Genomic DNA, 11036 nt, shown 5'->3' with positions numbered 1-11036 from the left:
GTGACGGTAGGAGTGGAGCCTCACAGACTGGTGTCATGGTGTGGCAGGAAAAGCATCCGCCTGTGATGCTGGCATTCTACATGGGCGCTGGTTTGTGTCCTGGCTGCTCCGCTTCCCACCCAGCTCCTTGCAAATGGCCTGGGAAAGCAGTGGAGGATGGCTCGAGTCTTTTGTCCCCTGCACCCACGTGGGACACCTGGATGAATCTCCTGATTCCTGGCTTTGGCCTGGCCTAGTCCTGGCTGCTGTGGCTGCTGGGTGTGGGTGTGGGGGACTTAGTGGATGGAAGACCCCTCTTGCTTTCTCTTTCTCTCTCTGTAACTCTTTAATTTTTTTTTTTTTTTTTTTTTTTTTAGTGCAGTGGAATCTCTGCCTCCACTCCCTCCACCTCTTTTGGTCTCTGTACTCAGGCTCAGAGTATAGTTCGGTGGCCTCGTGTTCCTGTGCACCTGAGATGTGGGGACAAAGAGCAGGGAACTGTGAGCCATCAGGCAGGGCGTGGGCAATTGCAAAAACAAGAACAACACACTCGCTTGCCATTTACCAAACATTAGCCACCCCCCCTTTCATTTAAAGTTGTTGTTTCCTCAAGGGAACATTTTTTATTTGTGTGTGAGTAAGATGTGCTCTCCTAATGAATTGAAAGCAGAACACAGGGAAAGATTTTCTGTTCCGGTGACAAAGAACAAAGAGGATGGTTCGTGGCCTTTAGCAGCTGGCTGTCACCCTCCACTGTCCCAGCAGGGCCAAGTCTTGTCTCGGGAGCCTTGGGTAGGAGCGTCATGGCCTGACCCGCAGGAGACGCCACCCCTCCTCTGTGGAGAGCCATTGAGGAGGTGGCCCTAGGGCTGGCTATGCTCTTAGGACAGTTTGGAAAATACGGTCCCCACTGGCATGGACAACAGAGGGACGGGAGAGATGGGGAGAGGGATTCTGAGAGAGGTCACCTAACCAGCTCATGCCCTTCTGTCCTCACCAAGCCGGGAGGTCTCCCTAGCGTATTGGCCTCAGAGATCAGGAAGACCTGACCATGGCCCTGGTATGTGTGGGATGACTTCCTTCTAGGTCATTCAGAGAATTCACCAGTCCATGTCCACTGCCAGAGCGCGTACTGTCCCCTGCTTTCCAGCAGTCATGTGGGTGGCTAATTGGCATTCACCTCTGGCTTCTGGTTTGAGAGACCACAACCTTGGCTTTCGGAGTGTTGCTGGTTCTGGCCTAGTCTCAAGCAGCCACATCTCTTTGCAACCTTGGTTGAGGTAGCTAGGGTTGGGTGTAAGCTGTCTTTCGGGGCACAGGTGTCTGCTCTGAGGTCCACCGCAGTGGCCAGAACTGCTTTGCCCTGCAACAGCTTTTGGGTGAGTCCTTGCCTCTTCTCCCTAGGGGTAGGCATCTCAGGGGTCCCCAGGAGGGGAGTCTCTGATCCAGGCAAAGGAGCTGCCTATGGGGAGAAGGTAGTGGTGGTCTCGGCCTCCACACTCATGGAGCCCCGCCGGGTGTGCCGGCAGGATGACCACTGCCGCAGCTGCTCCTGGCTGAGACAGCCCATGTCCTTGAAGAGCTTGAAGAGGTCATTGCGGAACTTGACACCGATAAAGGCATACAGGAATGGATTGATGCAGCAGCGGAAGCAGGCCAGGCTGTAGGTGACGTCGTAGGCGATGTTGAGCTGCTTGCTGAGCTCACAGTTGCTGCTGGTGGTGTTGAAGTTGGCCACGGTCTGGGCCAGGACCACCCCGTTGTAAGGCAGCTGGAAGACCAAGAAGACCACGACCACGGCGATGATCACCTTAATGGCCTTGTTGCGCTCAAAGTTTCGCGCCTGGAGCAATGTGTGGATGATGACCAGGTAGCAGGAGCTCATGACCAGCAGGGGTACCAGGAAACCAATCACCATCTGTGCTATCTGGATGACAATTAAGGCTTCCACGTGCTGGGTGATGAGCGAGCACCGCAAGGTCTGGTCGCTGTTGCTCCTCTGGAGGCCGCTGTAGAGCAGCTCCGGGGTGGCCAGCACCGTGGCCAGCAGCCAGATGGCCACGCAGGAGAGCTTGCTGATGAGCAGCACGCGGGCCCGGTGGCGGTGGGCCGAGACGGCCTGCACGATGGCCACGTAGCGGTCGATGCTGATGCAAAGGAGCAGGAGCATGCCGCTGAAGAAGCTCACCTTGTAGATGCCAAAGATGAGTTTGCAGACGTGGATCCCGAAGGCCCAGGACTTGGCTGCACTGTAAGCCCAGAAGGGAAGTGTCAGGAGGAAAAGGATGTCGGCTGCCGCCAGGTTGAGCAGGTAGGTGTCGGTCATGGTCTTCAGCCTCTTGAAGTAGATGTAGGTCAGGACCACCAGCCCGTTGCCCAGCAGCCCCACGAAGCAGATGACCGAGTACATGATGGGCAGGAACCAGGCCTTGAAGTTCCGCACATCCTTCTTGAAGCACACGTACTCGAAGAGTGAGTAGTCCACTGTTGTATTGTCGCCGAGGTAGTCATCTGTCACCTCATCCTGGCACAAGCACACCTGCAGGGAAGGAGACCGGCTGCCTGGGCAGGTGCCACACAGACTGGGACCCGGTTGAGAGCCCTGGGCTGCCAAGGGAGGACCCCACCACCAACCTTATTGGCCTCACCTGGGAACCTGGGTGGGAGACAAATGGCCACACCCTCTTGGACACCTGCTGCGCCAGAATCTCAAGGGGCGGGCCCCAGGAATCTGTACCTTTCCCTAAGCTTGTCAGGGATCCCTTGGTTTGAAATCACTGCGTTTGAGTGCCCCAGCATGTCTCAAGAGATGCTACTAATTGGTGGCAAGTGTCTGACTGCCTGAACCTGAGCACAAGGGACTCAGCCTCCTGGGGATTGACCCCTGGGGTGGAAGGGACCCAGCCTAGGGTTTGCCCTGTGCCGGCTTTCTGGGGACCTGATTCTGCCTTCTGGAAACCTCTGGGAGCAGAAACTTGTGTTTTTCTTACAGTGACTCCCTTTCAGTGTTATGGAAAGGGCCCACCAGGGAGTCTACAAGTACCTGAGCTCTAGAGGAAAATCTACCCTGGGGACAAAGAGGGAAAAGAAGAGAGGCCCTGCTTTGACCTTTGTAGCCCTTCTCGGACCCCCAGCTCCCAGCCACGGCCCAGTCCTCAGCAGGGCCCATCACCAACAACACCAAGGCAGGCGGTCTCTGTAGGCACAGGAAATATGGGGGACCCTGGGGTGGGGAGGACTAATGAAACAGTGCAAGCTGCTGCTAGATGCCCTGCAGCCCTTTGGTGGCAGAGTGGGCCATAGCACTGTGGTTGTGGGAGGCTAGAGACTCCAGACCTCTCTCTGGGCTGCTGGCATACCTGACATCCTAGCCAAGGGGGCGCATGGTGGGGCGCCCCCAGGAGGAAGTGGGCTTTCTTCTCCCACTCTCTGTGCTACCACCCTCTGGGGCTGTCTGCCTTGCAGTTTCTTCCGGCAGATCCCAATCAGCAGCAGGGCTCAGCTACCGGGGCTTTTCTCAGCCTGTCTGCGGGGGCTGGGCTCAGCAGCCGGCTGTGATTTTTATCAATGAAAGTGTGTGTGTGTAGGGGGGTGGGGTCCCAGCCGCCCACTGGGGCCTCTGCTTGTGTTCTGGGCTGCGAGACCCCTCAAGACGCCCTCCCTCTCTTCCAGTTCTTGGGAACTGGACTCCTAGGTAGCTCAACTCTAGTCTAAGAACTGGAGTCAGAGTTGTCCTGCCTGGCAACAGGGTGAGGACAAAATGACTTCCCACACCCTTTGGGCTCAGAGCTTGCCTGCAACCTGGGAGCTGGAAGAGCCTGTGGGGTGGGGTGGCTGGGCAGAGGGGCCTCTGAGGGGCAGTGCCCCCAGCCCCTGGGAAGGATATTCCCCGTCACCCAGTCCTCCTCCCACCCGACTCCAAATCTACCCTCTCTCGCCTCAAAGCGTCTGCAGCCCACAGCCCCACCACATCCTGCCCCCTACCTTCCCCAATAAGTGAAAGAGGAGAATGAGCCACAGTTGGCCTCCTCCCCAACCATCTAGCCTCCACGTCAGCAACGGTTCCAGCCCAGGCCCCAGCTTCTCCGGGTCAGGGAGGTAGGAAGGGTGGGTGGGGAATGGAGGGGCCAGGCTATGGCCTGCAGCCCAAGCTCTGGGGGCCTCCGGGCCAGGATTTGGGAGCAGTGCCCAGTGTGGGGCCTGCCTCTGGCTGGAGCTCCTGGAAAGCTGCCCCCACCCACCCTGAGGCCTCTAGGTCTGGGCAAGAGCCAGATTGCCCCGTAGGCCTCTCCTGCTCTGGCCTCGGCCTGGGCTGCCCGCATCCCACCCCCACCACCCAGGGAAGGTACAGTTTCTTCTAATCCAGGCACTGGTTGGGGTACCACCCTCTTGTCCGCACTTGTGGGTTGTAACCTGAACTTGGTGAGCTGGGATCTTAGCCCCTATACAATGTAGGCCCTCCCCCATTCCCATCTTTCCCTGGCTCCGTGGTGAGGCTGGCTGGGGCCTCTGCCTCGAAAAGGCTGCCAGGAGAGGTTTTGGCCAAAGTGTGTGAGGAGGACTCCTGGGGGCCATAGGATGGGCGCCACATCAGCTCTGCTCAGCTCACATGTGCCTGGGCATGTGTGTGTGTGTGTGTGTGTGTGTGTGTGCACAGACACGCAGCACTGGGTCACTGCCCAGCCTCCTGAAGTTTTTAGGGGACTCAGTTGGGCTCCATTATGGGTCTGACTTTGGTGGGGGTGCTGGGAGGGATGGCGGGGAGCTATCTCCCCTGCCCCACAATGGAGACAATGACATCCATGGAACACGGTGTGCTCCTCCAGGGTCCCCGCCTGGCTGGAGGGTGGTCTTGGGGTCCTGAGTGGCAGGTGGGAAGGTGTCCTAGCTTCTACCTTCCTCCCACAGATGCGCCCCCACCGCCCAAACTCCTGTCCCAGATCTTATAGTTTGGGTAGTGATGGTGGAGGTGGGGGGTTGCCGGCAGGAATCCTCACCTGGAAAACCACGAGGAGTGCCACCACCAGCAGGCTTCTCATTGGCCTCCCTGTGGGGAACAAAGCAAGGCCATCAGTGCTTGGCAGCGCAAGTCCTTGCCCTCCAGGAAAGCAGCGGGGAGGCGGGGGGTGGCGCCGTCCCACACCAGAACTCCCATGCAGGCACGCATGGTGCCACAAAGAACATCACAACCAGGTCGTGCCTCGTCCGCTGCCCGGCTCCCATCTGCGTCCTCACCTCCTCTTTCTCCCCTACCCTCAGGTTCCCAAAGGAGCCTAGATCGGCTCCCACCCCGACCCGAGGCTGGGTCAGTCCACTCTAGCCCCGTCCACTCCCGCAGACACTAACCTCTCCCGCTCCGTGTGCTGCTACAGGGGTATAGGGGGAGGAATGGGGTGGGCATAGGCTTACAATCTCCTTTGAGTGTGTGTGTGTGTGGGGGGGGGGGCTTTCTTCCAGCGCTGAAGCCCCCAGTCTCCCAAAAGGGCCCAAGGGTGTGTGGTGTCTTCGGTAGGTGGAGGAGTGAGCGAACTTACTGGCCTTTCCGGATGCTTTGGGATCTCTTGGGCCCAGCACCCACGTTCACCTGGCATCCCTGCATCCATCCTCTTAGCCTGCCTGTGCCAGGGTGGGGTCCAAGGGCTGACTTCCCCTTCCTCTCCTATAGAATGGAGCGGCCTGGGGTTTGTGTGTGCACTGCATAGATCCAGGAGCAGAGATGACAACCCTGACAGCTTGTCCTGTGGCAGGTGGAGAACAGCTGGTATTCCCACTCCCAGGCTAGCGCTTTGCTCTCCTTTGCAGAACTTGAACCTACTTTCTAAACCAGGGTCTTGGGGGAGCAGGGACAGGATATGTTCTGGAGGTTGGGGCCAGGAGGTGGGCACTTGTTGGGTCCAGGCGGAAACCCCAGGCTAGTGCCAGGTTTCAACGACTGCTCAGTCCTGTTCTGTGGCTGAGCTTTGGGCCACCCTGAGACCATCTGCTCCGGAGGCTGAGCGGAGGACACAGTTGGCAGAGGGCCTGATGCAGCACGGTGGCTTGCTTAGAGTCCCTCCTCCACCACCTGCTCCTTCTGCCCCATCCTCTGTTCTTCTCCAGGGTCTGGCCCACAGAGAGGGTCCATCACTATGAAGCTACGAGTGATCACCAAAGCAAGACTTGTAGGTCTTTCTGCTCTAGCACCGTTCTGTGTAGGGACAGGAAATGCGTGGGACCCTGCCAGGGCATCTTTTAGGGCCTGGGAAAGCTGTGTGGGCGCCTGTGCTTCTGTGTCCTTGGCTACAGCACCACCTGCTGGACATTTCTCTGCATGTCACCCGGGTTGCAGCTACTGAAAGATGCGCGTTTTTAAGGTACTGACTTCTTTGCCAGCCCTCCCGAGCCTTCCTCCTAAGCCCTCCCTGAAAACTCTCCCCAGCCCTGGAGTGCAGACCCTAAAGGCTGAGCAGGGCCTCCAGCGAGCCTCCCTGGCTGTACTTCTGTTTCTGAGCTCAGCCTTCCCCCCCCCCCAGCTTGTGCCTGGGTTTTTGTGGTCCTGGTGGGGATGGCCCCTCCTGGGCCCCTTCTCCTGCGTGGAGCCTGCTGGGCTGTACTCCCCCACCTTGTCTTCAGGGTCCAGTGCTCTGCCTGCCACAGCTCTGACTCATCCTGACGTCGAGGGCCTGAGGTTTCTCGAAGCACGGAACAATCTTTCAGTTACTCTAGAGAAAGCCCACTTTGACTCTCGGTGAGAAGGAGAAACCTCAGCAGTCACAGCGAAACACGTTGACCTGGTCCAGCCCTCCTGCCTTCAGGTCCCTGTCTTGTCTCGGGACTACTGTGGGGCTGCCAGGCAATTTCTCCTCCCAGGTGTGCGGGGAGGGTGGCGGTGCGGCCATTCCGTAGGACCGAAAGGGGTCATTTCCAAGGCACGTCATGGGAACTTGGGGGAAATTCTGCTGTGTGGCTGAAGGGGACCTGGTCAGTGGCTGTGAGTCAGATCATTCCTGTCTGTTACAAAGTCATGCAGCAACCAGCCTGGGAAGCTCAGGGGTTAGGTACCAGCTGACTGTGATGCTGGGTGCTTTTCTGAGCCCTTGAATTTCTGGGAAAGATTATCATGAAGAAAAAATTCCCCAGGACCCCAAGTGCGACAATCATCTGGAAGGGGAAGCTTGTTGCCCAGCTCCTGCCCAATCCTGCCTCCCCATGCCATTTCTTCTCTTCACTCTCTCACCTGCCAGCACAGTTGAGGGCAGGGAAGTGGAGGCGGGGCAAAGGTTGCGGATCTCGAGGGACATGGGAGACATGGTGGTGGGGTGGCTCCAGATAGCAGGCCAGGGTGGGGGTTCTGGTCGCATCTGATCCTCTCTGTGCTGACAGCTGCTTAAACCAGAAGCAGAGTTCCTAATTGCTCTTGCCTCGCGCCAGACTGCCTACACATGTGTGATGTCATCTCAGGCTCACCAAAGCAGAACCAGAGCTGTCATTTCTGGGTGGCGCCGGCCAGCCAGCAGTGGTCACTTTGCTCCTAATCCTTCTCCTTGGAACCTCTCGCAAGCGACTCCTGGCGGTTCTTATTTCCACCTTCCAGGCTGGCTGAGCCACTCACTAGCTGATCCACCTCTGCTACATCCTGGGCTTCCTACACCTCCTTGGTTAGTGGACACTCCTGCACACCCTTCAAAACCCAACTTCCGTGCTCCATGTTGGCCCACATGTATGCCATGTCTCACTCTGTCATGGAAGCTTAATTACAGGTGTGCCCCTCTCTCTCTCCCTGAGGTGGACCAAGCGTCTCTCTCCATCACTGTTGGCAGATGGTAGAAGTGCCAGGAGGAGGGGGAGAGGTGGCCCCATAGCTGCCCTGGGTCACAGCAGTCCTCAGGCCCTGGGTTCTGCCAGCACCTGTCCCTCCCACCATATTACCCCCCACCCACCCACTTTGTGGCCAAGCTGGAGTCACAAGCCCAGTGTGCAGCTGTTGGCCTGGGCTTTGCTCTGGAGAAATCTGTCTAAGACCCCTGACCCCATTTCTCGAAGGTGGGGATGGCGCCTGGGGCCGTTCATTCAGAGAGTGAAAGAGGCCAGCTCAGCCCTGATCCGGGGTTTTCATTTTGTGTCATGGAAACCCTGCCTTCTCACCCGCCTCTCGCTACTGGCAGGGCAGACAGGGGTGAAAAACAGACCCTCGTGGCACGCCCGCCAACGGCCTGGGCCCGTTTTGAGCAAAACCTTTCCGCGGCTTCCCCTTGACCCTGGGATCTCAGATTTGGCCGTTGGGGATCTGTCTCAAGTTGATGCAGAAGCAGGACCTAGCCCCCTCCCCCCCACCCATCACCTCAAGATCGCTTGCAGTGAAGCTCAGGAGCCCGTGGGCACCCCCAAGTCTGGTCTGGGGTGAGGGGAGGCGTGTCTTGGAGCTAGGTCTGGGGTGTCTGGCTTCCTTGAGCCAGGGGTGGCTTGGAATAAGCTTGAGGGGGAGAGTTTGCATGCTGGCAAGTCTAAGCCTAAGACTCAGCAGCAAGTACATCAGGGCCTTAGGGCAGCGTTTCTAGTGAGTGATGGCTGCACCTGCGGGTGTGGTCCATGGACGATGTCTAGGGAGTGTGCTTAGAGAGCTGGCTGGCTGGCAGCATACCTTGGAAGAGACTCTTTGGCAGCCAGAATCGACCCAGAGTTCTTAACACCATTCATTCACTGAGTCCTTCATCCATAACGTTGTCCACTCCCATCCCCCAAAGGACTGGGGGATGCAGACTTCTAAGGACCAGACTAGACCCTAGGGGCGGACGCTAAGATGCAGTTAAGGAGGTAATTAAGGTTTTGGCCTCAGGCACCTGCATGCCATGTCAGAGTGTCTGGGTTTGAGTCTCAGCTCTGCCTCGGATTCTAGCTTCCTGGTGGTGTGTGCCTTGTGGGCAGCAGGCGAGTTATGTCCCTGCTACCCACCTGGGAGACCTGGGTGGAAATCCTGGCCTTGGCCTCTAACGGGGAGTGAACCAATGCATGCACTTTCTCTCTTTCTCTTTGTTTCCTTTTCAAAGTAAAACGATAAGGCCCATCTTCCAGGAATTCCCCAGTGGAGTGGCCACTTGAACGTCTCACCAGCTGTATGGGGGGGTGGGACTTGATTCAGGGCTCTGGGCGACCTGCTGGGCAGGGGTGGCAAAGGCAGGAGGCTGTGGTGTGGCGGGGAAGGGTGTGAGGACAGCCCCGGGAACCTTCACTTTTTAAAGCCAACCCCTGCGGCTTTGAGGCCGCCGCGGGCGGGCTTTGCTGGCTTACGAGGGGGAGCCATCTAAGAACCCCGCCTCCCTGGCCTCAACCTCCTTGGCCTCAGCTGGCTCTGACTGGGCCGCTGAGATTTGCAAAGGGGGTATCTGGGGCAGGAAGAGCCTCTCAGAAGTCCCGCTGGTGCCTCCCAGGGACCCCTGAAGTCCAGAGCAAGGCTGGAGAACCTGGGCAGGGGGGAAGCAGACCTGGCTTCATCAAGGCTCACTCCGGAGCAGGGGGCTGTGCTTGGAGGCCTGGCTGGGATGTCTCCAAGCTCACCGCCTCCCCACAGCTCATTGCCTGCCCCCACCCACCCTATGCCTCGACAGAGGCGGCAGCCAAGCCCGTGGGGAGTGGGTGGTGGCCCCGGCAGCAGGGAGAACAACCCCAGCCTGCATTTGCATCCTGTTGTGTGCTGTTTGCAGGAGTATGGCCCCTTCAATTCACTCCTCCTTGTCACCCCCAAGAAGACAGGGACTGTGACCCCTAGTGAGCAAGAAGAAAGGTGGGATTCAGCGAAAGATTTCCCCCAGATGAAACTGGTGCCCAGAGGACCAAATGCCTCACCCCAGCTAGCAGGGCTGTGGCCAGAGTGCACAGCCCCGATCAGCAGCTGTCTTAGAGAGATACCTGCTACAGCCTCTGCCTCCTCGTCCCACAACCCCTGTGCCCTTCCTGCCACCAAGGGTGGCCCCCTATCCCAGGCCACCAAGGGTAGGCGCCACCCTTTCTGGGATAACAGGGTGGCATCCCACCAAACCCAGCCCGATTTCTCTGGGGAGGGGACCTCCGTGCTTCCCCCAACCTTCCCTCATTCTGTAGGGTCAACTGGGGCCCCAGGCCGCAGGGTTGCTCCTTGGCACGCCGAAGGCTCACTCACCCAAGTCCATGACACTCTCTGGCAGCTGAAACCACACAGGAAAGCTGTGCCCGGGCCTCGCGCGAGCCCTGTCTGAGGAGGAAGTGGTAGCAGCCCCTTTTAAGTTGTGAGAGGAGCCACCCTCCTCCCTGCCCCTCCCACCCCACCCCTCCCCGATGTCACTCAGGGGCCCCTCCTGGGACCAAAAGTGTACGAGACAGGTGACATGATGACAGCGCCACCCACGGCCCACCAGTGGTCATCGGACCCTGAGTCAGCTGCTCATTTACATTCAGAAAACCCCTGTCACCTGGCCTAGACCAGAGGCTATTTATTGGCCCAGTAACTGTGTAGTTGCGAGATGTCACACTTCTGAACCAAGGGCTACATGCTAGGGACTTGGAGAGAAGTATCTAAGGACCTAAATTTCAGCAACAGTTCACTGAAAGCCACCAGGGCCAGACCCGGATAGGGGAAGAGGATCCTCCTCACTCCCTCTTGTAGGACCCCTCCGCGGCCGCCCTGTCACCTGTCGCAGGTGGAGACTTTAACGACACAACCACAATGTGAAAGTTGAAGAGTCTTTTTTAGTTCAGCCCTTGTAAACCCTGGGGTGGGGGTGGGAGGTCAGTTTCACAGCTCAGGTACACACGCACACACGCACGCACACACACACACACACACACACGCACGCGGAGTCTGAGGACCTCGGAATTCATGGGGTTTAAAGCAAGCAGGCACTAGTACTAGAGGTTGGGCTGTGATTGGAAAGCAGTCACTTAAAGAATAAGCGTTTGGTTTCTTTCAAGGAAGCTGCAGGGGCTTAGGGGAACTGTCTAAGTAAGAGAGAAGCTTCAGGTTTGCTATTCTGGTGGGGTGCAGTGGTAGGAGCTGTGGTGAGGGTGACTGAGGTCTACCTCTGGTACAAGAAAGACGGACGTGG

The 11036-nt window shown here is 58.0% G+C and overlaps 1 protein-coding gene across 1 annotated transcript; it reads right to left on the bottom strand.

Annotated features, from left to right (window-relative positions):
* Positions 1 to 1001: 1001 nt before the first annotated feature.
* On the bottom strand, positions 1002 to 10178 carry CCR7 (C-C motif chemokine receptor 7). Its single transcript, XM_004591177.2, has 3 exons — positions 10115 to 10178; positions 4977 to 5026; positions 1002 to 2518 (listed from the first exon to the last, which is right to left on the bottom strand). Exons 1-3 carry the CDS (start codon positions 10122 to 10124, stop codon positions 1442 to 1444), a joined length of 1137 nt encoding a protein of 378 aa, XP_004591234.2. The 5' UTR covers positions 10125 to 10178; the 3' UTR covers positions 1002 to 1441.
* Between the last annotated feature and the right edge of the window lie 858 nt (positions 10179 to 11036).

The sequence above is a fragment of the Ochotona princeps genome, chromosome 17 (genome assembly GCF_030435755.1).
Source record: "Ochotona princeps isolate mOchPri1 chromosome 17, mOchPri1.hap1, whole genome shotgun sequence".
Taxonomy (NCBI): domain Eukaryota; kingdom Metazoa; phylum Chordata; class Mammalia; order Lagomorpha; family Ochotonidae; genus Ochotona; species Ochotona princeps.
Note: the sequence above shows the minus strand (reverse complement) of the source record. Positions and strands in the feature narration are given on the sequence as shown.

Excerpts from the sequence above, each read along its gene's own strand:
- CCR7 (XM_004591177.2), bottom strand. Across the intron at positions 2,519-4,976 it reads CACTCCTCGTGGTTTTCCAG|GTGTGCTTGTGCCAGGATGA; the intron begins GTGAGGATTCCT and ends CCTTCCCTGCAG.